A 25,878-nucleotide genomic window follows, 5' to 3' on the forward strand; every position below is an offset into this window, starting at 1 on the left:
TAAGTGTCTCCCAACCCAGAGGAAACTCGTGCTGTAAGTTATTGGCGACGCAAAAGGCCCTCTCTAGTGTTTGGTTTGTCCGTTCTGGGCTACTGTAGAAACATGGCGGTGCAACATGGCGTCTTCCGTAGAAGGGGACCTGCTCCCTATGTAGATATAAAGGGTTCATTCTGAGGTAACAAAAACACAACAATTCGTATTTTCATGTATTATTATACACTAAATAAAACACACTTTTGAATATTATATTCTATTTCTGCCAAGTTTGTTCCTCGAGATGCCACTTAATTCTACACACTGCACCTTTAACGGTAATTAATTGAGGCTTTTAAAAGGCTACGATTTAGTATTCAATTTTAATAAAACTGGGTTACTAAAAAAAAGAAGAGTGAAGTTTGAGAGAAGGATGCATCTTTTTATTAGACATACATAACCTGATAGGTCTTTTAAACGCCACACAACCCCACTTAATAACACAGACTTTTTGTAATACACCGTTTTTACACACTGAACGGTTTTCCCTCATGACTATCAAACAGATTTAATGTGTAAAATCAGCAGAGACCCCATAATTAGAAGTAGAAGAAGAAATAATAACTTCCTCCACCAGGTGGCGGTGTGTTCTATTAAGATGGTCAATTCGTCTTCCGGTTTTTATTTCGGCGAAGAAGAAGAATGACTGAACGGACTCGTGTTTGACTCAAACAGATGAACATGTTTACATGTGAGGGAGAACTTTGAAATGGTTGTCATCTGTGGAAAAGCAGTTTCAGTCAGCATCGTGCTCACTTTCCGAGCAGGACTGAGGTGAACAACTTCAGATGACGCCGTTATGTCACCGGTGTTCCGGTTTAACGAGTGACCGTGTTAACTGGTGACATTCAGCCGAACGGTTGCTCGTAGTGACAGCAGCTGTTGAAAACACGGACAGAGCACGTAGATGTCCTCTTAAAGACTTTAATTGCACTTTAATCAATTTTAAATACATATTCATCTGTGTATAATATCTACGCTAAGCATTTACGTAATTGTGCTCAGGAAGACTCGTTCACCTCTAACGTTTCTTATAATGTGGGAAACCAACTGTAGCGTATAAATTGGCCGTGCTGGTGTAACATTAGTCTGTCTTGGGATTTTATACAGTTATCCTCTATCAGAAAGTGTCTCATATTCAACCAATTGACCACAGACGCATTTAGCTGAAAGTCACCAGCTAACACGGTCACTCGCTAAACCGAAACACCGGTGTGACCGACAAAACGTGTGTCTGCTCGGCGTCACATTGCAGCTCAGTTTGTGATCAGTCATGTCGTCCTGGCTGAGATCCTGTCAGCGGTGTCAGCTGCACACTGTGGTGACTCTCAGAGGGTTTCAGTGTCCCACAGCGGCCAGAAACAGACGGACTAAACTCCAGCTGAGCGCCTCTGGTTTAAGATGCTGCTCCACGGTTCAAGGAGAGGTGAGGGTCCGGTTTGCCCCCAGTCCGACAGGTAAGGTCCTCATCTGAAAACAGAGCCTTAAAATGTCCCATAACATTATCCCATATCATCATATCCCATAACATTATCTAGAGCTGTTTTTCCATCAGGGATCAACAAATCAAACACACCTGCACACATCAATTTAGTGATAATCAGTAAGATACATGTTGAAAATATGGTGTCAAGTCTAATCTGAAATGCACTCACAAACACTCGTGCTTTTTGATCATCTTAAAATCTTCTGTGGAGGCTCTTCACAACATCTTGGAGCCTGGCTGCAGGGATTTGCTTCAGCTACAAGAATAGTAGTGCAATTGATTGCTGATTATAAAGTCTAGTTCCCAATTTCCATTCATCCTGCACCCATTAGATGGGGTCAAGGTCAGGCACCTGTGCAGGTTGCTCAGTTTCTTCCGCACCAAACTAAGATAAACAGTTCTTTATGGACCTGGCTTTGTGTATGGTGACATTGCTGCTGAAACATGAAACTCTTCCCCAAACTGCTGCCACAAAGTTGACAGCACATTATTGTCTAAAACATAATTGTATCCTGTAGCATTAAGATTTCCTTTATTACTTCCCTGTTTAAAGGACGGGTTCACAATTTTTCCAGTCTGTCTCTAAACAAGTCAGGTGCCCATCTAGCTGAAATTATTTGTCGACAGTGTACAGTAATTGTGCACAGGCTTAATGAGCAACTTGATTACAGTAATCACTACTTTGAAGAGCAGTCCCCTCTCCTCAATGGAGATGTCCATAGATGACAGTTATATTTTCGTTTTAGTTTGTGCAGATTGATTGTCCCTGCTTGTTCCAGTTTGATAAAATAGCAGCTGTTGTCTTATTGTTGGGAGTTTTTAGATTTTAGTCGAAATGTTGTTTTAAAACCAGGGCATTGTGTTTAAGGTGGATAAAATATTGCTTCTATAAATAACAGGAGGGACAAAAATGTAATTTTAGTCCAGATAAGTCCACGGTTCTTAATCAGCATGAAGTAGTTTTAACCTGGAGAAGGGCAGTGGGCAAAATATCATAAATTTAATGTGCAAAGGATCAATAATTTAACCGTACAAGTGATGTTTCTCTTAATTGATAATCTCTGTCCTGCATCTGAAAAACAGCCTATTTAGATATATTTTTGTCTTCTTTAGCAGTCTGATGTTATAACATTATGTCGTTCTGTGCTGCAGGTTTCTTACACCTCGGAGGCCTCCGCACTGCTCTCTACAATTACATCTTTGCTAAGAAGTACGGAGGCTCGTTTGTCCTGCGCCTGGAGGACACTGATCAGAGCAGGCTGGTACCAGGAGCTGCAGAGTCCATAGAGGACATGCTGGAGTGGGCCGGTAAGAAGATATAGGCTATTATATGACTGGTCCATAGTTGTGTAATATATCAATGATACAGTGTGTCTCTGTGCACAGTAACTATAAATTATCACTTATAGATTTCTTAGTAATTGAAAATTAATGATATAAATCAGTACAAAATGACTGAGTAATATCTTAATATAATCTTATTTTACAGTAGTTTATCATGTCCTTATTTAGAGTCATTGTTATATTTTAGCTAAACTCATTTTCACCTCCAGGTATACCTCCAGATGAGAGTCCTCGTCGAGGTGGGCCACTCGGTCCATACCTGCAGTCCCAGAGATTAGACCTCTACAGTCAGACAGCCCTGCAGCTTGTCGAGAGTGGTCACGCTTACTACTGTTTCTGCAGCTCACAGAGACTCGAACTACTCAAAAAAGAGGCCCTGAGGGCTGGACAGACTCCAAGGTGGCTGGATTTACATGATCGCACACACCAGATATTCATATATTCTTACACACTTGAAAGAAGACGTACGGTACAACTAAGATATGGCCGGCGGTTTTCTGTGTTTTTCTTGGTGCCAACAAATCTCATGTGCAGAGTTAAACCAACAATGAACCGCTCCTCCTTACAAGTATTTATATGTGCATCCAAAGCCTGATATATCTAATTCCTCTGTGCTGTAGAGCTCTGTTGTTGTCCAAAAACTCTTAAATATACGCCAATGAGCCACACCGCTGCACTGGGTGATGTATCAGGATTTGGATACACACACAATACTTGTAAGTAGGATCAATTCATTGTTGGTTTGGCTCTTTACATGAGATTTGTTAACAGGAAAAAAATCACCAGCCTCATCCTTTAAAGTCACTGACCACGTCTCTCCTTCTCTCTCCAGGTATGACAACAGGTGTCGTCACCTTCGGGCCGAGCAGGTTCAGGAGAAGCTAGCTCAGGGAGCGCCACATGTGATCAGGTTCCGTCTAGAAGCAGGAGTCGAGCCTTTTCAGGATCTGATCTTTGGGTGGAATCGTCACGAGGTGGCCCAGGTCGAGCAGGATTGATTGATTTATATTTGTTGTGATTTCTCAGTTTTTAATTTCTCACCCTGCAACATCTCCAGTGTGTATAGTTTCTTGTCTCTTTGATATCTTTCACACTAAATGATGTAGCACAGAATCAGGGACACGCTCGTGAGATTCTTCAACATTTTGTCAGACAAATATCAATTTGCCACTTTCTCAGCAAAGCAAGCGGTGTATTTTGTGCTTTTTTTCTGCCATTTAATTGACTTATTCACTTAAACCCTTTATTTCTGGCATTCTAAATATGCGTCACTAACAGAGCTAAATGCAATAGTCATATATTCATGGAATAACACTAGCCTCTACAGCCTCTGACTGTAGCTAAAAACACCATCTGAAACTGAAGTCGTTTACTGATTTAATGCTCTTTCTTTGCTTTAATCTTTGTTTTCATACCTTCTGTCCTCTCTTCCAGGTGGAAGGTGACCCTGTGGTGATAAAAGCAGATGGTTTTCCCACTTATCATCTTGCTAACATAGTAGATGATCATCACATGAAGATCAGCCATGTTCTGCGGGGCTCCGAGTGGCTCATCTCCACCTCCAAACATCTCCTCATGTACCGCGCTCTCGGATGGCAGCCGCCCACCTTCGGACACATGCCGCTTCTGATGAACAAAGATGGCAGTAAACTATCTAAGAGGCAGGGGGATATATTCATTCAGAGCTTCCAGAGAGACGGGGTGCTGCCTGAGGCACTGCTGGATATCACGACCAACTGTGGATCTGGATTCAACAGTGAGTGATGGACACATAATCAAGGAGTGAATAAAGAGGAAAAGATAAGAAGTTGCATGTTTATTTTCCAGTTGAACTTGTATCTGGAAAAAAGACCTTTTTATATGTGCTTTTGTGATCAGCTTTGAAATTATTATAATAAGAACAATGATGTTCTTCTAAATGACTTGTGTTGCCTTGTAGCCAATCGAATGGGACGGAAGATAGATGAGCTGATCTCTGAGTTTAATCCTTCAAAGATCACAACACACTCTGCTCTGTTAGACCTGGAAAAACTACCAGAGTTCAACAAGTAAGTCAAAACTCCGTCTTTATGTGTCTTTGTTGCTGTGTTTCTCATTATAATGGTACATAAAAGCTTCTTATTGCTTTATTATCTTTACATTATAGATAAAATAAACATTATAGTAGGGTTACTTACAAGGAAGAGGTAAAAACTCCAGTAACACTTGTAGTATGAAGATAGAACTTTATTGTGAGACCAACTTGTTTCAGCTTGTGGCCTTTATCAGCTCAGCATGCAACACATTACAAGGAACATTTAAATAATATGGGTTTGAGGCCAGTCATGTTCTCAAACTGGCAGAGAGGCAAAGGGTGTGCCTAATAATGGAGATAGTTAACCCCATACTAGGTCCATAAGCAGCTATGGGGCGGTACCCAAGTTTGTATAGAGGAGGCCTTTACCTAGAAGGTGTCTATTCAGTGTGGTATACTCTATAAACAAAGGCACAATACAATGAATGGGAAGAGCAATGAGGTGCATCATAGAAACACATAAATAATGGATTCGCAAGAACTAGAAGTCCTCATTCATGCCCCCCTGGGAATAAAATTACTCTGGTTAGCTCCACTTTTCTTGGTGGATCATGAGATATGGTGATGTCTGTTGCTCTCTGATAGAGTGACAGTTATTCATGGGTTTGACATGAAATTTGGTACAGACATTCATCTAAGATGATTTTTGCCACAACCTGGTCAAAGTCCCCATCAGCCTCAGCTGCACTTTTAGCTTATTGTTAACATATCATGCTAACATGCCAGAAGATAACTGAACTGAGAAGTACAACATCAATTAATGAAATTTGAATCAAGTCTGACAGCGAAGAGCTGAGTCTGAGATGTCTTACATATCTGTTGTACAGAGGAGAAACCCTTTGGATTTAGGTACCAGTGTGGCTTTCCTCTAGCGCCACCTTTGAGCCAAATTTTACATTTTTACCTGATTAGTGGTGAGGATGAAAAAAGAACTATTAACTATCTTTCCTTTTTTCACCCATCCAATGATGTGGTAGGGGTAGCACGGCTGTAGTCATTTCTTGTTACGTAAATTTCCATAAAACAGAGGAAGTGAAATCTATAAACCTCACGTGGGTCTTTTTTCCCCTTTTTAGTATGAAGGTAATACTTAATATCTCATCAATCTCTCTCTGATTTTTGTCAGAATCCACCTGGAACAGCGAATTGAAGATGAGGAGCTGTGTCATTTGCTGATAAATGATCTGCGGGGACAAATCCAGAGGGCCTATACAGCAGAGATCCAGGATCAAGAAGTCCTACATGAGGATTATATCAGACGGGTTCTTCATCTCCGCAAGGTAACAGTAACATGTGGATATTACAGAAAAGTGTTCAGACCATTTAAAAGCTAAACAAACATCTCTACTAAACTAAATTTAATTTGAAGTCTCAGCAAGTGTGTAGTTATTGTCCCTACAGGTTAAACTTAGCATCTAGATAGTGGTTGCCATGAAAATCTGACCATGTGTAAATGAGGAAACCTTCACACCAGAGCAGCTGTGAGAAAGTGATAAATCTTTTTAGCATCTAACATTTTTGGCCAGACGTCAAAGCCTCTTATTAAAATTATAATACATTTCTATTTAGTCTTTTACTCGTCACCTCTTCCTACTTGCAGTCAGATGTGGATTCAGCTCTTACTACTTTAAATTGCTCTTCTTCCTCTCCAGTAATACTGAAACTATTCTCTTCCCCCCTCTCTGCAGGGTCACATATCCTCCCTGAAGGAGCTTGTAAGTCCTGCTTACTCTTACTTGTGGGTGCGTCCTTCCGTCTCCAGCCAGCAGGTGGCAGCACTCACCCCAGAAGCACAACACATTGCCTCTTTAGTTCTCAAGTATGTAGTTTTAATAACTTTCCAACTGCGAGTTTCACTTCATCACCTTCCAGCTGCTCTGTTTCAGTAGGATTATGAAAACGTCTGTGTGTTTATAGACTGATAGAAGAGCGAGGTGAGGAGCTGGCGGTGGATCGACTCAGTAAAGATCTGAAGACGCTGGCTAAGCAGACTAAAGCCACCAAGTACAGAGAGGTGATGAAGCTGTTACGTCTGGCTCTCAGTGGTCTGCAGGTAATTGAAGACAACATACACATTTTCATGGCTGATACGCAATATAAACAAGGTTTTCTGTAGGAAATAGTTTTAGCAGAAGTGGTCAAGTTTTGAACATCAAACTAACTAACCAGAATTACACCAACAGCTCGGTTTGTGCTCTTTACACATCTCCAGCTGAATCAGACCGAGCCATTTGCCTTCAACTTGTCACACTGGGAAAACGCTGACCTGCTGCTTTTTGATTGTCTAATGGATTAAGTGATTGTGTGATGGATAATTTAGCTCCAATTTGATTGTCCAAACAACAGCCTCCCTCAAATGTATGGCCTTTGTTTTGTGAAATAGTGCCCCATGACTTTTTTTTTTTTAAAGGTTTTATGTAGTAGAAAACGTTTTTTTTTTCCTTTGCCCATAAAGCTAGTGCAGACTTCAAGGTATTAAAAATTGCTATAGTGCTCACACTATAAGACGTTTTTCTTTTTTGGGGGGGGGGGCGCGCGTGCATAAACCTACACAGCTGATCTCAGACGATGTGTACTAATTATTACATGATATGGATGATATGATTATTAGAGTCAACATAAACATGAGAGGATACATTATGTTTGTGTGTCTAGTGCCTCCTTCCTTCCTTCTCCGCTCCAGGTTTCCTGTTGTGTTGTCATTGGTTACTGCTCATCTCTGTCTCTTCTCAGACTTTTCTCCAAAGTGTCCCAACTAGCAGCGCATCAAGACTCATTTTTGAACACTAGATGACCTGTTGTAGCGAGAACAACTGTTGATTTTTAACGTCACAAGGGTTTCTGTCTCAGATACCAAAAAATTTGTCTGGGACAGTCAGTCTCTGTCCTTTAATCCAGCCTGTCAGTTTGTCTTTCTGTGATTGACTCAACTCTGACTCAAAAAAAAAAAAAAAATCAAACAAAGATTAACATGTTTGTTCTTCTGAGCCTGATGTTTGCGTAGGTATTTTTTTTACAGCCGCCTCAAGAACATTTAGCTGCACTAAACTAAAATCACTTTTCTCAGTGGAACTAATAATATTGTTTAGTCATATTTTATAGCTCACTCACTTGCTGTCTCACACTTTTCAAATGTCACTGTATTTCTATTTTTAAAAACAGGAACTTGCACACCGCACCACAGAACATTCAATCATTTTTGGCTGTAATAATCATAAAGAGAGACTCAGAGATCCTTGCTGGTCTGTTGCAATTGCATGTGACTCCTTTTCTTTTTACTTCTGTCCATGACATGACTTAGCTAAACTCTAAAATAGCATTTTAAAAAATAGCACATGATTATTATTTGTAATGATAGTAATGACTGGAGGCCCGGTAAACCCACAGTAAGTCAGTCATCAGAGTAACCCTGCAGATACATGGAAACAGGAAGTTGACTCTGATGCTTTTTGTATCACTGTCTTGACTTGATTGCATTATTTGACTGATCCTCTGTTCCTCTCTGACTTGCAGCAAGGTCCCAGTGTAGCTGAGATGATGGTGTCTCTGGGACCCGCAGAGATCAGCCATCGATTCCAGAAACTTCTGCTGCTTTCAGAGACTAGTTAACGACCGGACAGCCTGTCGCCGTGACGTCATGACACCTCACCTCTGATGGAAACCTGAGGACAAAAGCTGCTGTTAAGGATGTGGCCTGTATGTTTAGCAATACATGCTTGACCTCAGACAACATGACCTGGCGAGTCTGCCAAAACAAACCGGGACACAACTCAAAAAGAACTTGAACCCACTGATATAAGTTGAATGACACTTGAATAATACTTGAACTATTACAAATATTTTATAAAAGATGGAGACTATTATTTGGCCTGCATGCTCTGTTTGTTTTATTCAGTGCTTCTTCAGACTTTGAAGGGCCAGGTGACGCCACACAGCCAAGGAAGGGGGAAGTACCTTGGTATTTTTTATGCAAATGTTCGTGTTTTACTTGAGAAAACCAGTTAACGAACTCCAACATGCACATGTTTCCCAAAAAAAGTTCCCCAACCAAACATGAAAAAGCATTTTAAGCTTTTAGCCAGTCATGATAAAAGAAGGAGACAAATATTCCACTGGATGATTTTGAGAAAATTATTATAGTCATGAAGTAATGAGACTTTCTCATTAAACTATTATGCGTATGTGAAATTTTAGTGCCAGGCTGCCCCACTGTCAAATCATATTGAAGATTAAAGCTTTGTGTTGAATTTGACATAAGAATTTCCTATAAATAATATCCAATAATTCACATACCTAGTTAAAAGAATATATATACAGTATTTAGACCCATATCTTTATGATGAATGCTTCAAGTTATAGCTATTTGTAGCATTAAATACTGATTTAATTGATGTAAAAAAAATAAACATCGAGTCTATACTTAAGAAAAAGAAGCAATACCAGGCTGTAATAATACTCCATTAGAAGTCCTGCACTCAAAATCCTACTTAAATAAAAGTATAAAAGTATATAAACATTATTAGCAAAATATACTTAAAGTATCAAAAGTCATTATGCAGGATAATAGCCTCTGTCATAGTTGCACTGTTACAGGTTATGTTGTTTAAATATTTTACTTGTGTATTAATTTATGTTGTCACAAGACGTGGATCTGATGTGAACTACTTTATACTGTTGAGTAGTTTTGTATCTAAAATCTTAACTTGCACAATGACTTCAGCAGTCAAATACATGTTGAGTAGTAGAAAGTACAACATTTTAACTCTGCAGTGTACTGAAGTAGAAGTATGAAGAAGCATTAAAATGGAAATACTTAAGTAAAGTAGAAGTACTTCAAATGTAAATGCACATAATTACACCCAGTGGTGGAAGAAGTACTAAGAACTTTTACTTAAATAAAAGTAGCAATACCACAATGAAAAAATACAGCAACACAGTAAAAGTCATGCATTCAAAATCTTAAGTAATAGTGCAGACGTACTGGCAGCAAAATGTACTTTAAGTATTAAAAGTAAAATTACACATCATGCAAAGTGTTATATTCATCACATGCAAATTACTGGAATATTAATTATTGATTCATTGACAGTGGTGGAAGAAATATTCAGATCCCTTTAGTTAAGTAAAAGTACCAATACAGTGATGTAAAAATACTCCATTACAAGCATTCAAAATCTTACTTAAGTAAAAGTACAGAAGTATTGGCAGCTAAATGTACTCAGAGTATCAAAAGTAAAAGTACTCATTATGCAAAGAGGACCCATTTAGAGTCTTACATGTGTCACATATGGATTACTGGAATATTAATTATTGATTCATCAACAGTGGTGGAAGATCCTTTTATTTAAGTAAAAGTACGAATAGAGCAATTTAAAAATGCTCCATTACAAGATTTCAGAATCTTACTTAAGTAAAAGTACAGAAGTATTGACAACTTAATGTAATCAGAGTATCAAACATAAAAGTACTCATACAAAGCCTCATTTAGAGTTTCACATTTATCACATTTGGGTTATTAGAATATTAATATTGATTCCTTGACATATATGTAGTCTTATCTATAACCCTGCATGTTTTATAAACTGATAGTTTTACATAAGAAATATTGATCTGAAAACAGCTAATAACTATATCTTTGGAATGAATGTAGTAATGAGTAAAAGATATTACAGTATTTCCCTCTGAAATGTGGTGGAGAATACACTAAATACAAGTACCACAACATAGAAATACTCAAGCAAAGTACAGGTACCGACAATTTGTGTGGTGAATTTTTGGTGAAGGACTTTGGTTAACACTTTAGCCCTCTGTTTTATTATTTTTGACCAGTGTCAGGTGCTGACACGTAGAGTGAGGAAGAGGAGGGGGAGGATGAGGAGGAGGAGGAAGATGAGGGTGTGACATAAATTGGTTAGTGTGTCAGGAGTGTGACTGGGCGTGAGTGTCACATGTCGCCGCAGGCAGCAAGCGGTAGTTTGACAACTCCGCTTCCCCTCAGAGGAAAAAGACACACACATCAGCAACTAATCATCTCTAGACCTGCAGCAGACGGGCGGCAATGGCGACCGGTGACAGCCAGGAAACTTACGAGTCATGGCTCAGTGAGTAAACGGAGAATACAGAAACGTTTGTTTGCTTGTTTGTTTTTCAGCCGTTAGTTAGTCCCGACACAACGTCAGCTAACGTATCATCGCGCTGTCATCTGTCCACCAACTGTCGCTGCAGCGTTAACTTAGCTAACGTCTCTTTAACGGTCGGCTCGTGCTGTCAGTTGGAATAATTTACCGTTTTAATACAGTTTGTTCGCGACTTAACTCTTGAGTATGTTTATTATTTAATTAGCTTTTAAGTTTTGCATTAGTGCAGAAACTATCAGTTGGAACAGGAAGTTGGTTATCGCGTGCGCGTGCCCGATGTGCGCTCGAGCGGTGTGTTGTGTCTGGGCCTACGGTCTGGGTTCACGCTTTGCGCGCGCGTCGTGGAGGAGAATTTAGTCATTTCAGCAGAAGTTGGATGAAGTTTTTCGATATATTAATCAGGTAAAAGTCGCAATACAATGATGGAGAAGGATACTGTTGGTAGTAAAAGATCCGTATTGAAAAATGACAAAAAAGTTAACACTTCAAAAGCAGTAAAATGTATTTATAATGGTAGAAGTACGCTTTGTAAAAGGGGATAAAACAGGAGCAATGCTAAATTGTGACTAAGCAGTCCTCATATGCCCAATTTTGGTTATTTTCATTCAGGTAAGTTGAAGTGAGACTGCATGTCCCTCTGCACGTAAGGCGGAAAAATCACCGTCATCTTTGCCTTCCTTAACCTCTTAATATAAAGTCAAAAATCTTTTAATCTTCATCCGAAACAAGGCAAATGACTATTGGAGATACAAGATGAGATTTTGACCTGATAAAAGCTGTATTTAATGAATTTATCTCATGTTTAGTGTAACAACTGTGTCTTAAACGTAGTTACTCCATCTGTCAGATAAATGAAGTGGAGAAGACTGCATAGTCTTCCTCTGAAATGCAGTGGAGATGAGGTATAAAGTCAGCCAAAATAGACGTGTAATATATTTTATATGATATATAATATAATATACTTGCCTTAAGCACCACTAACTCAAAACAGTAGTAAAAGTATTGTACATTAGTAGTTGATAGACTGGTGTAGAAAACAACTTTATTGTCCACCAGAATGGATCAAAACATAAAAGTACAAGAGCATGTAAAATATTGAACGAATGTGGTAAAAAGGTGCCACTGATACCAAAAAAACCCTTCCAGTGTTAAATAGAGTACAGTACACAAGTAAAAAGAAAAGATAAAATACCTAAAACATGACATAAAATACCATGGAGCAAGACTTTTTCTAGTTTAAAATGTTGATTGCACTTGGAGTAAAATACTTTTTAAAATGTTTTTGATTGATCAACTGATTTAGTTGATCAGTAGATAATTGACCACACTCTTCATAATTGAATAATTGTTTAAGTCATCCATAACAAACAATTAGACATTTTTTCTGATATTTTACAGACATAACAAGTAATTGAAAAAGTATTTGACAGATTAAATAAGAAAGCAATCACTAGTTGCAGCACTATACTACATCAATCCCCACCCGTCATATACTGTAACTTCGCCAGTTTTTCTCAAATTTTTGTGCAGATCTGTCAGTTATTTTCACTTCTTCGATGCATATATTTAGATGTGTTTGACTGTTCGGTTTGTCACAAAATGTTTTTGTCTGTCTTTAAGCTGTTTCTCTGGTCTAATCGTTTCAGATCAGGCCACAGACCCAAACAACGAGGAGGACCGATGGGACTGCATCCAGGGCTTCTACCAGCTCGTCAACCAGGAGACTGATGGGTAAGCAGAACACAAATCTGCACTGCCTACATTTTAGTAGGGCTGCAACTAACTTTTTGAGTAAGTCAGTTAATTGTTTTGACAATAAAACAACAGGAAGTATTGAGAAATGACCATCACTATTTCTAAAACCTAAGGTAACATATTCAAAGGTGTTTTTTTATTTTTTATTTATTTGACCAAAATTCCAAAACAAAAAAACACTGAGTTCATCGTCACGTTAGTCACATTTAACAGAGAAAATTTAGCATATTTGCTGGGAAAAAAGGCTGAAACGATTTTCTGATGAATGACTAATTGATTAATTGTTTTCAGCTTTGCATTTCTAGAGTGAGTCATTTTATGAGCACAGTGCTACGTGGACCTGATGATCTTCAGGCACTTAACACAAATTAAAGTTTTCATGGGAGGCCAGTTGTTTCTGGAAGTTACTCAAGCTCAGTGCGGCATTCTGAGGAAGAGTTGCTTCACATCCATGTTGTGATATTTCTAAGTTACAGCATCGTGCAAGAGTGAGGAGGAACGCTACAGCACCTTTTCCCCTTTTGACCCTTTTCTTCTTATTGTATTAATGTATTAGAACAGTAAATTTAATGTCATGCTGATTTTTTTTTGTTGCTCAGAAAGCAGCAACAATCACAATAATGTTTTTCTGAAGCGCGGAGCCAGTATGGGACAAAAATGGGGGGAAACGCCAGAGCAATGATAAAAATCCTGTTTTTCTGGTCATATTTAGCAGGTTTTCATCCATTTCTATTAGCATTTCTCAAGCATGCTTATGTGTAGAAGCTATGTACTTCCTTTTAATCTTATGTTGTGTGTCTCAGCCCACAGATAGCCATTCGTCTTCTTGCTCATAAAATCCAGTCCCCTCAGGAGAAAGAGGCCCTGCAAGCTCTCACTGTAAGTAATCAGACTCTTCATCTCCACAGATGATAATACTGTTGTCAAATTACTATATTTTCATCTGTAAAGTTACCAGGACCAACAAACAATATATTGTGCCCTTCTTTTTTTAATGTAAAATGTTAGTTTTTTTATACTTAAACAAGAAGTTTGTTAAGTATTTGTTTGTTTTAGGTATCTTTTGGTCTCATTGGCCCTCAAGCGCCTCCATTCCTCGTGCAGTTTTTCCTGGATCAGCCTATTGCAGCATCTCTCTGACAGATACATATATCTGTCAGTGAGATGATTCAGCAATGAGCAGAGAAAGTATTGTTTGTCAAATATGTTGATATTCAGGTGGCGTCAGCACTTACCTGCAGAATATAGCAAAAACTTCTCACAGTTAAGAAGCTATAAGCAACAATGTTTTTGGCATTTTTGCGTAAAAAATGACTAAAACTATTATTTGATCTTAGATTATTCAATGACATAGTAGTTTGGTATCTATGTGAAGACACAATATACTTCTGTGTTTATTTAATGCTGTTTCTCATGGCTCATTCTTAACATGTATCATAGGATCTTTAAAGGTACAATCCTTTCATTGAAAAACAAAAGTCTTTGTTGTAGCAGTGGGGGATGACTGTGAATAATATCTGTAGCTAACTTTTATCACATGGACCGAGTGACATGAGGGATTTAATCTGCATTTGAATGTCATCCAGCAGCACACAGTTTGTTGTCTATACGTTGACGTGAGCTGCAGTGTTTCTTCTTTAAAGTGTAGCCTGGGTGTGCTTCATGTCATATGACATTCAAAGGTGGTTAACCACAAACAGGCAGTGACAATCTGTCTCTTTCTATTGGTTTGCAAGAGACAAACAAAAGGAAATCATCTTTTTTTTTTTTCTTCTTCATTGTTGAGGAAGCTTCTGCTGATAATGATTTTATTATGGTTCTCTACTTCTCAGGTTCTCGAGGCCTGTATGAACAACTGTGGCAAGAGGTTTCACAAAGAGGCGGCCAAGTTTCGTTTTCTCAATGAGCTCATCAAACTCTTAACACCAAAGGTAGCCGGAGGCAATGTGGTTTTAGCAACATGTTTATTTATGATTTAACCAGTGTTGGTATACTGTCATCCTAAACTAAGAATCCGAAACAGGTTTATTGCCAAGTTTGCGCATCCAAGGAATTTGCCTTTGTGTTGTTGTGTATAACAATCAACACAAAGAGGGTATGAAAATAAAGTCAGGTGATCATATTAATAATAATAATACATTTTATTCATAGAGCACTTTTCAAGGTACTCAAAGACTATCAGAAATAATATAAATCTGTTGTTGTTAGAGTTAAAAAAAAAAAAAAAAGTACAAGATATTGACCTAGAATGTGCAAATGTTGACAGTATTAACACTACATGTAATGTTCAAATGTGATAATACAAATAATTGTGTTAATGTAACAAACCATATTGGATGTGATGGTTTCACAGACGTGCAAACGATAATTCATGTTAGTGTGACGTGTGCTGTCTGTGTCCGTGCAAGATGGTGAATATTGTAGCTGCTACACATAAACATGTTAGCATTGTCATTGTACGTATGTTGCATGCTGACGTTAGCATTTAGCTAAAAAGCGATGCCGTTCTTTAGTACAGCCTCACAGAGCAGCTTAACTGTGAAAACAAAAAACCAGTTCCTAGTTGTGTGTGTAGAAGTGCTACTTCACTGATGTCATCGATTCTGATATCACACGTAATAATTGTCTGATCCTGTGAAGGCAACACTAGCAAACAGAAATATATCATGTGTGAGACAAACATGTTAAGAGCTGCAACAAACGATTATTTTCATTATCGATTAATCTGTTGATTATTTTCTCAATCAATCAATTAGTTGTTTGGTCTATAAATTGTCAGAAAATGGTGAAAAATGTCAATCACTGTCTCCCGAAGCCCAATATGACGTCTTCAAATGACCCAACCAACAGTCCAAAACTCAAATATATTCAGTTCACTATCACAGAAACCAGAAAATATTCACATTTGAGAATCTTTACATTTTTTTTCTTGAAGAATTACTCCAAACGATTAATTGTTTATCAAAATAGTTGGTGATTAATATAATAGTTAACAACTAATCGATTAATTGACTAATCGTGGCAGATCAGGTCTGATCTGTCTGTGATTTGTTCTATTTTATCTTAATGACTTGTGTGTTTGATTTGATTTGAGTGCTGAGTTGTATTTTTGGTTTTAACACCACAAATTAAGAACCAGTTGAAATCTACAAAACAGCAGTTAAAATAAAGAACAAAACAATAACCATGAACACAAAACTGTAACATTAAAACCTAAACGAAATCACATGAAATGATTACAGACAGTTTGAATTTTATACAGAAAAGCAACATAAAGAAACAAAAGTAACCGAGTACACAGTCTGACATCAAAATTTCCCCCAAAAACTAGAAAATGATTTAAATTTGTCAGAATATCAGAGCTAAAATCTCAGAAAACAATGATTTATTCATGTAAAATTGTCTTCCTCTGCCTGACCCTATCGATCTTTTCTGAGCAGTATTTCGGCTCGTGGACTCCCCAGAAAGTTAAAGACAGAGTGACGGAGGTTCTTTACGGCTGGACGCTCTGGCTTAAAGACGAACCCAAGATTCAGGAAGCCTACAGCATGCTTAAGAAACAAGGTCTGGATGCAACATGGGGTCATATCCAAAATATCCAAAATGTACCTTTTTAGAATCTGAGATTAGCCTAATATTTAGTTTAGATACTGTGTATAAAGGTGTAATATGAATTAATTTGATAATTTGTCTTTTTCTCAGTAATCAAACCGTCTTACACAACTTGTTCTTGTTATTTTAGACATTGTAAAGAAAGATCCCAAACTACCAGACACGGTTATAATGGCTCCTCCGCCACAGAGAACCACAGACTCAGTTTTTGACCAGGAGGAAAAGGCCAAGGTGAGTGTGTGTGTGTGTTTAAAATCACATCAGTTAATGGAAACACACAAACATGAAGAGTCATCCTGATTACGTGTGTTTGTCTGTCTTCAGCTCTTAGCCAGATTACTGAAAAGTCAACGTCTTGAAGACCTGGAAACTGCCAACAGACTCATTAAAAACACAATCAAAGAGGTGAGGTTCTGCTGTAGTGGTGATGGACATCCTTACATACATATATTAATAACTGTATAAACTGGATTTACATTTCTTTTTTGTGTGTTTTTAGGAGCAGGAGAAAGCAGAGAAAGTGGCAAAGCGTGACTCGACTCTGAAGGAGGTGGAGAGCAGCAGCAAGCAGCTCAGAGAGATGCTGGAGCAGCAAACCGTCACTGGGACGTTGTTACAGCCAAGCGATGACTTGAAGGTATTAACATGATGCAAGCAAACAAACAATATACCAGCTGTCCGCAGGGTTGGAGTGCTGTGATCTACGTCCTTCTATCGCCCTCTAGTGACCGTCTACAGAACAGTTTGAGACTAGATTCACCTTACTGTGACAGGGCAGTGACCTAGAATATGAACCAGTACGCATTTATTTGGTGATTTGCAGGCCAAAACATGTCAGGACCTGCTTCACATTGAAATTTAAAACATCAATCAGCGGTTCCCAGTCTGGTGTTCAGGACTCCCACAAGGGTTCACAAGATAAATCTGTAAATAAATCCTGTAAATCAAGATGACTGACAAAAGAGGAAGTTAGAAATAAATCTTTTCTGCCGCAAGAAATGACACTTTTTAGATTTTTCAACTCAAATTACAACTCTGAAAAAAGGAAAAAGGAAGGAAGAAGAGAAATCACTCTTCAGTTAAACTGATTACAGCCAGTAGACTTAAAGGGAAACCAGGGAGCTGGTCCACAGGATAATCTGTCATTGCATTTATTTCTTTTAGTTTCCTTACAGTCTAACTGCAGTGAAAGTCAGCCTCAACACATGTAAACAAACCGACGTACGCGGATGAACATGCACAGGGAGGTTAGTTTAGCCCGTTGGCTGCTCTGGATATAGATCCTTTGCCGTTAGCCATAACGCTGCTACAGGTGGCTAGTCCCTGTGTTTAACGTTACTGTCGTTGTCAAACACTTGTAATAACAATCTGAGCCTGTCAGTGACTAAAACAAGCACTTTTATTGGACGTACATTGACAGTGCCCAATATGATTACATTGCAGCTGATTCATTGCCACCAGCTGAAGCGCTCTCGCCCAACACTACTGGACTGATTTCAAAAATTGTTGTCCCCATTAATCACTTAGACCTAAAATGATGGGAAAATAGAATTCAGGTTGAAAAATCTGTAAGTTTCCCTTTAAGGGGCCGACACTCTCTGTTAGGACTGCTCTTCAGACGGTCGAATAGCTTCAGAAACCTCTTCCCTCTAAACCTTTTGAATGTCAACCATTTCTTTAATATTCCAAAACCATCAATCCATCGTTTTTAAAATTTTAAATTTGCACTCACTTCACGCTGTGATTGGCCAGCTGTGACCTACAGTAGATGTTCTCTTTCCAAGAACATTTAGCTCAGTTTTAAACTAGATTTCTAGACGCCTTTTGACCTGCAAATCACCAAATTGATGCCTACTGGGAGGTCAGCAGTTTTTCTACAGTGTAAAGTGTTTTAGATGTTATAACTGATAATATTTCCCTGTTGTATTGTGGTTTTTGAATGTATATGACACATTTGTATGGATTTAAATGCAGGAGTTTAGTGAACACAGCACTGAACACATCGAGCCTGTTGCTGGATTTTTACTATTATTACCATGAACTATAATCACATGAGTTAAAGCCCCTATATTTAGAATTTTATTGTACAGCTGAAACGATGAGTTGATAAATTGATTTGTCAGTTGACAGCAGATTAATAGTTATTTTTCAGGCAAAAATGGCAAATAACAGTAGATAAAACATTTGGGTTTTTGACTGTTTATTGGACAAAACAATTCAAAAAGGTGGTGTTGGGCTCTGGGACGTTGTGATTGGTGTTTTTTCACTATTTTCTTTACATTTATAGACAAAACCATCAACTGATTAATTGATAAAGTAGTAGATAGACAAATAAATAATGAAAATAAAGAAGTGGAAGCCTTTGTGAGTGTAACATCTTTAAAATGATTTTGACTTTTGCTTTGTAGTAAAATGAGTATTCATTCATTTGAGACAAGAAAATTATATTTGAGCCCAACAAACCTACAAATACTTTTTCTCCTAGTCGATGTGTTTGTGTGGAAGTGTGACCCCAACATTTGACCCTTCGTTCTCTCTTCCGCAGGCCTTGTATGAGCGCTGTGACCGGCTGAGGCCCAGTCTGTTCCGCCTGGCCAGCGACACGGTGGACGACGATGCGGCTCTGGCCCAGATCTTGGCGGCTAATGACGAGCTGACACTTGCAGTAAATGTTTACAAAGAGCGGCTGGGGAGAGGAGTGTGTAACGGAAGAAGTGAAAGAAGTAAAAGTGAAGAAGCAACCGATAAAAGTAACGGTTTGTTTACAAAATGCCTGATTTTGTACACATTCGCTGTGGAAAAATACCTTGACCATGTGTTTGATACTGTTGTTCTGCTTGTATCTGACCCTGTTCTTTCTTGTTCTAGCTCCTACAAGTCCCAGAGAGATTAAGAGCTACCACCTCATCGACCTGTCAGCTCTGGACTCGCCGCAAACGCACAGAAAAGCTGATTCACCACCGACCTTCGAAGCCTGTTCACCCCCATCTTCCTCTCATCTGGAAAGCACCTTCCACTCAGCAGCTGACCAGGACTTTACAGAATTAGGTAGCCCAACATTTGTACTTTTTTCTAGTTTATTCTCTGTAGAGCTGATGAATATATTTCATTGTGTTAATCCTGTGGTGTCCTGTAATTACAGAGTTACATAATCAGGTCTCAAAACGCAGCCACACTCAAGAGACTCCAAAGTCGTATTATGAGGAACTAATGCAGGTGAGACTTGGATCTAAAGTTAAAGATAAAGATTTAAAGGTGATTTTTATTTGGAAAAGTGTTTAAAGTAGTGTATTTTTTTTTCCAGCTTAATGGAGAAGTTCAGACAATGAAAGCTGAGCAGTGTGGAGGGAGAGAGCCCGTGCTGAGAGCCCGTGGGTGTGGAGGAAACGGTGCTTCATCAAATGGGACGAATATATGGTAAGGATGAAGAAAAGACATCCTGAAAGACAAGATAGGTAGATCAGTTTTACAGTCCTGTGAGCACAGATATAACTGTATAAATTTAAGTAACAAACTGCAGTTGTGAAACATGTTATTCTTGTAATAATGTGTGGTCACTGTTGTGCTGGAAGAGTTGATGTACAACTTCACAGATTATAGGGCAGGGTATTAAAAATCAAATAATGTCAGGTACCAAAAGCTGCACTGAATTTGCAGTCTTTTTTACTTTTATAAATCAAATATTTCCTGATTTTAATCATACTTTTGGTCATTTTAGATGTTATTTTATTCAGTCAAAGGTCAGAGGCTCCATATTAAACCTGCATTAACTACATTTTTTGGCCACTTGTGAGCAGCAGAAACAAGTAGTGAACTCAACACCAACATATCATCATCTTATAAGCTGATATGTTTCACTTGTTAGCAAATAGTTAATTATTTCCACATCCAGCAGTTACAGAACAACATTATTATTCATTTAGAGTCGTGTTACTGTTCACCTGGTGAATATAAGTCCAGTATTTACTCTCTTCTAGCTCTGTTTTTGGTCTCTATCAACTCCTGAGGGAAATATCTGGCACTTTAGCTGCTAAATGCTCCACTGTGTTCACCAGCTAGTCGTTTACTGTGTCTGTTTGCCGTTTAGAGCTGAGCAGGTAGTGTACAGTGGCTTTTTGGAGCTTTTTCTCTGAGAACAGCTGCCTGCTGCAGCTGAATCAACGCTGTGAGAGTGATGAGAGTGAATCAAAAGAGTAAAGTTGCAGCCGGACAGCTGAACAATGAGCTGAAACTCACTAGAAAGCTCCATAAAGAGTCAGGTGATGATTCTCTGTAGGTTCATCAGTACGAGTGACGCCTCTGACACTTTACTTTATCATTTCATACATTGTTAGTATGAAAAATATTGATTATTTTAAGAAAAAATGTAGGAAATTTTGTCAAGTTTGTCTTATTTAGCTAAAACATGTTAATACTCCTCAAAGTAAGGTTTCTTTTGATGTTGGTGCTGAAACTTGTGTATCAACCTTGGTAATGAAAAAAAAATCAAACGATCTCCAGCCTTAATAATAATTTAGTAAAGAACAAAGACAGGTTGAACTGATTTTGTTGTAAATACATGCATATATAGTTATGTCCTCCTCCATCTCATTGAGATCAGAAGTGTTTTGCAAGAGAGACGTGAGACCAAATAACATTAACACAAGATCACAAGACGGGTTCATTCACAAAACACTATCATTACACACATACACAGACACACCAATGAAAGTTTTACTATCTGATATTTTTCAGAATATCTGTGATTGTTTTAAAGTCACTCAGACAAACAAGTGTCTCTAACTTACAGCTGTAGTGTTTTAGTCTATTTTAGTAATTGAGTTCGTTCAGGGCTGAAAACACTATTTTAACATACTGAAAGTAAATTTATTGCATCCTAGAAACACACAAAAGCAGGCAGTTTTATAACATATACAATGCATTTTAGTTTAATGATCTTTTAAAGCAGATTATTTCTATATTTAGCAGGTCTTTACCCTTTTTTATATCCTTATTATTACTAAACTGATGCTGCCTTTTCTTTTTTTCAGGTCACTTCCTCCAGATCAGCAGTTTCCAAGTTTAGGATCATCATCAAAGTCAGTGTCTGGGTCTCCAGTGAAATCGGAGGAGAGCTTTTGTCCCCCAGATTTACTGAAAAATATCTTTGTTCCAGTAGAGACCATCAGATCCAGTACGTCCCCAGTGTTTGAATTAACAATATAAATGAAGGAGAAGCTGGATCACCCACCTGTTTTGAAGCAGAATTGTATCAACCTTTTACTTTATTGACCACATCTAGTTTAAGTGTGTGTCGTTCTTGTCTCTGGTAGGTCAGCTGGAGCCGATCACTTTATATGATCAGGGCGGGATCCACGTCTCGCTCCATTTCGCCAAAGACTCTCCACCGGGTCACCCCAGCGTCGCTGTAGTCGTCATCTCCACCGTCAACACCTCAGCCCTCGCTGTGAGAGACTTCCTGTTTCAAGCTGCTGTTCCTAAGGTAACAAACTCAGATCATATACACGCGTTTATAATCTATTATTGAAATAATTTACAGACATTGGTGTAGATGTTGAAGGCCGATTTGATCTAGTAATCTAATCTTGAAAAGTTCCAACTCAAAACATATAAAAATGTGGAGTACGAAGGGGAACTCAAGCCCGTCATGAACTGTCTGCTGTGTCATTTACATAATTAAACATTTTGTTGCTGCCTTTGCTCTCATCTGTTTGAGTGATGAAAATTAATCAGCAACTATTTCAGTTTCACAGGTTACATCCTCTTAAATGTGAGGATTTGATACTTGTCTCTGTTTTATGTCATTTTTCATTTAATAACAAGCCACTTAAAGATGCAACCATGAGCTTTGAGAACTTTATTTGTACTTCAGGTATATCGAACAATTACCAGATTCATTTTTAAATATCATCAATAATGCAAATAATTTGTCAACTTTAGTCTTGTAGTTTACTAATTTTAGTCTTTTGTACTTCTATACGTGCTTCCAATCAGAAAGTAATCCATGGCGATATCAATTTTCACATCCAAGTATCATGTTTGACCACATGTGACCCAGATAACAGCTGGCACATCTGTAGTGTCTCAGTGTTCAAGCTGACAGTGCAGACATTGGTGCTGCTGGATCGATGCTTTTTTCCGCAGATTAAGTGTTGAAATTTATCCTAAAGACGTTTAATGCAAAGCAGTGAATTAATTTCCCTCCAAAAAACGCCTGAGAAGAATCTAAAAAGTCTTTTTAAATGTTGTCGCGGGCTGTCAGGAGACGTTTTACATCTGACTGAGACTGTTGCGACGGTGGATTCAGGCGGGAACTTTTGTAATTGGTTAATAATTCCATACATTTTCTACCACTGTCTATCTAGGTCATGTTAATTGATTAATTATATTACTTGGAATTATTGTTATATACAGCTGGAAAGTATTGACAAAAAAGTGAGAAATGTGTGAAATTAATGCACTTAAAAAACAATTGTAGGCCTCAGTGTTCCTACTGGTTTTCTGTCATTGTTTGACAGGTATGACAGTAAAAAAAGGTTTTAAATTGAATCCAATTAAGTATTAAAAATGTCTTAAAGTCTTGAATTAATTAGATGAACTCTGTCAATGAAGGTGACGTCAGGAGATTCACCTGAGTGTCTGTAGCGCCCCCCGCTGGAGCCAGGTCTCCACTTCAGATTTCAGACACTTTCCAAATACTTGCTACACTTTTAACTTTGTTGTTTGTTAGTTGTTATTTTATTTGTTGATATTTTATGCACATCCCCCGTCTGTTAAACAGGATGTTGTGTGCAAAATGTTTCATATACAAAAATCTACATCGAGCTGTTTGTCATTTAAAGATTTGAGCGTCCAGTTAATTATCAGTTTAATACCTGCAGACCATGTCGGTGAAACTTCAGCCTGCATCAGGGACACACCTACCTCCTTACAACCCTCTCCTGCCTCCACCTGCCATCTCTCAGGTCCTCCTATTGGCTAATCCACAGAAGGTGAGTTTGGGGATTTACATCATAATTACACATTAACATCTACACGACTGATCTAACTCCCTGTTTCAGTCTTACTTATGGTGCGTAAAACAGAATATTTTTAGACTTTTACAGCTTTAACCGACTTCTCCTCCTCGTTTCTTTAGCGTAACGTGCGTCTACGCTACAAGCTAGCACTGATACATGGAGACCAGGAGCTGAACGAGACCGGAGAGGTAGACAACTTCCCTTACTGGACATCTCTGATCAGCCACTAAAAACACCAGAGAGACTTTGCTTCAGAAAACTGTGCAGGATCTAGACCAGAAATCTAGATTTTGAATACAGAGAGTTAAACGAAGCCCAGTGAGAAAGACATAAAAGATCAACAAACAAGTGGGAAACCATACAATACCTGCACTGGATCCTCACAAGGTGAACAACTAGCTGGTAAGATGCAAAAAGTAATCTCACAAAGACTACTATTACTCTAAAAAGGTTGGTAAACTCTATTCCACACATGAACAGATACAGATGTTGACTGTTCGTGTGGGTTCGGTACGTCGGTTATTCAGGTATTCAGTCTACTGCTGTTGTCTTATCGTGCTGTTACTGCAATCGCTGCCTCCTACGGGATTAGATACTGTATGTTTCAAAAGTTGGAACAAAATCTCCCAAGAATCAAACAAAATGAAGATGTATTGAATGTAACGGACGCAGCTGTGTGACACCTTTTGTGTCAGAACTGAACCTGAAAAAAAGTGCCAACAGAAGAGAAATACAAACCATAAAAATATTGTAATGAAATGCAGCACTTGTGTGTAGTTTTATGAAGTCATTTCTTTGGTTTCAAATTGTTTATTTACTTAAAATGAAATATTTTTTGTTTGATATTCGGGAGGTTTTGTCAAATTATGAAACAAATCTAATCCTTCTACCTTCTGCTGGTTGTTAAAGTGCCCAGTTTGATTATAAAGCCTTGTAAACGGTTACATGTCTGCCAATGACAACATGTATTTATTAGCTTTAATACATTTGTGACATCACAGATCCTCAAAGTGCCTTAAGATGTTTTTTTTTTTTTTTTTTTTTTTTTTTAACATAACGCGTTAAAAAGGATCAGGCATTATAAGCTGCAGCTTCAGCCTACACCTTTTTTTTTTTTTTCCAGACTGCAGAAAAAACTTGAGCTGCTCTATTTATCTCTTTTTTTTGTTCTTGTTTGTATACAAATAAATTTGTATTTGCAGACTGGAAAATAAATTCTAATTGAAAGAAAAGCCAGAAATCTGAGAACATTTTTAAGATTAATGTCCAGATCTGTCTAAAAGAAATAATAATAATGATAATAATAATAATAATAATATGAAGTCCATATTTTGAAAGCATTGTTATAATTCTCTGTATTTATTCTAAGGTTGTTGCTTTAAAGAGTGAATGTGTGAGTGTGAGAAACCTTTTAAAGATTTGTGGGTATTCTTGCTTTGTTTGATGGAAGTTTTATAGTTTTCTGCTCTAAGATGTAAAAACTATTTTTAAGAAATGACATAATGGCTCAAATGTCACATTATATACAAGCTGATTATTGGATCTTGAGCTGAGCTTTTTCCATAAATACTTTGTTTACTCGGTTAATTTTTATGACCAGATCAGTGTTTCCTAGTCTTTAGTCTTATACTGTGAAGCTTTATGATGCTTTTTTTGATCCCAGAACAAGAAAATTCACCTGCTTTACTCGTCCGTTACTTCCAGATTTACACAAGTTGGAAAAACGAAACGTTGTTTCTGTCAATGTGTTGCGCTGCCATATGTGTCAGTTTGACTTTATCAATAAATACAAATGCCAAAGTTCAAACTCTGTCTCACCAAATCATCACAATACAAAACTAAAAATGTTTTTTTTTGGGGGGGGGGGGGGGTGGAAATTTCATCACCATCAGCTATCGTCCTCAACTGTCCGTGATTATAGTTCAATCTGAAGTCGCCTTGTTTCAGTCTTTCAGGTGTTTCTTGGTGTCTCGTGACTAAAAGAGACAAAACCCTTCATAAGCATGAAGACTCGGAGGTCTTCAGAGCAGTTTGTTGACAATAACATTAGACTTTAACATGAAGAAAACTCTGCAACTAACAATTATTTTTTATTATGCGTGAATCTGCAAATATTTTCTCAATTCATTGATATATATTTTTTAAATCACAATGTCCTAAAACCCAAGTTGCCTTAAATAAAACTGAAATATCCTGTTTACTATCATAAAGACTAAGTAACCTCTGTGAAAGTAGAGCTAATGAATTCTTGCTTAAAGACTTCCTAAAACAATAAATAGATTATCAAAATTTCTGTGATTGACTAATCATTTAAGCTCTCAGGACATTAAAACACTTCAGTGGTATCTGACTGTAAGTGCAAGACGTTCATCAGGGAGTAAAACTGGTGAACCAACAACCTTCAGCCTACAAGTTTCT

General features: G+C 37.9%; 3 protein-coding genes across 13 annotated transcripts in view; 2 read left to right on the forward strand and 1 right to left on the reverse strand.

Moving 5' to 3' along the window:
• LOC121906138 (hemicentin-1-like) overlaps nucleotides 1-25,878 on the reverse strand; it is a 196,539-nt gene that overhangs the window by 130,223 nt on the left and 40,438 nt on the right. The window lies entirely within an intron of this gene.
• ears2 (glutamyl-tRNA synthetase 2, mitochondrial) lies at nucleotides 647-8,800 on the forward strand. Of its 2 annotated transcripts, none has more exons than XM_042424921.1 (11): nucleotides 647-807; nucleotides 1,289-1,490; nucleotides 2,672-2,827; nucleotides 3,073-3,262; nucleotides 3,696-3,846; nucleotides 4,298-4,619; nucleotides 4,803-4,911; nucleotides 6,064-6,217; nucleotides 6,626-6,756; nucleotides 6,855-6,990; nucleotides 8,451-8,800. In XM_042424921.1, the coding sequence occupies exons 2-11, from the start codon at nucleotides 1,307-1,309 to the stop codon at nucleotides 8,544-8,546; spliced, it is 1,629 nt and encodes a 542-aa protein (XP_042280855.1). In that variant the 5' UTR covers nucleotides 647-807; nucleotides 1,289-1,306; the 3' UTR covers nucleotides 8,547-8,800. The 2 variants fall into 2 exon arrangements, with proteins under 2 accessions (XP_042280855.1, XP_042280861.1); XM_042424927.1 differs by having other exon boundaries at nucleotides 704-724.
• LOC121906186 (ADP-ribosylation factor-binding protein GGA3-like) lies at nucleotides 10,088-25,267 on the forward strand. 2 transcript variants are annotated; one of them, XM_042424904.1, is made up of 16 exons: nucleotides 10,088-11,038; nucleotides 12,721-12,805; nucleotides 13,633-13,708; nucleotides 14,662-14,760; nucleotides 16,270-16,393; nucleotides 16,572-16,672; nucleotides 16,766-16,846; nucleotides 16,941-17,078; nucleotides 18,987-19,197; nucleotides 19,310-19,489; nucleotides 19,584-19,657; nucleotides 19,746-19,858; nucleotides 21,472-21,614; nucleotides 21,754-21,923; nucleotides 23,323-23,433; nucleotides 23,580-25,267. In XM_042424904.1, the coding sequence occupies exons 1-16, from the start codon at nucleotides 10,996-10,998 to the stop codon at nucleotides 23,688-23,690; spliced, it is 1,860 nt and encodes a 619-aa protein (XP_042280838.1). In that variant the 5' UTR covers nucleotides 10,088-10,995; the 3' UTR covers nucleotides 23,691-25,267. The 2 variants fall into 2 exon arrangements, with proteins under 2 accessions (XP_042280838.1, XP_042280844.1); XM_042424910.1 differs by having other exon boundaries at nucleotides 10,089-11,038; nucleotides 18,987-19,191.

Source organism: Thunnus maccoyii, chromosome 2 (assembly GCF_910596095.1).
Source record: "Thunnus maccoyii chromosome 2, fThuMac1.1, whole genome shotgun sequence".
NCBI lineage: Eukaryota > Metazoa > Chordata > Actinopteri > Scombriformes > Scombridae > Thunnus > Thunnus maccoyii.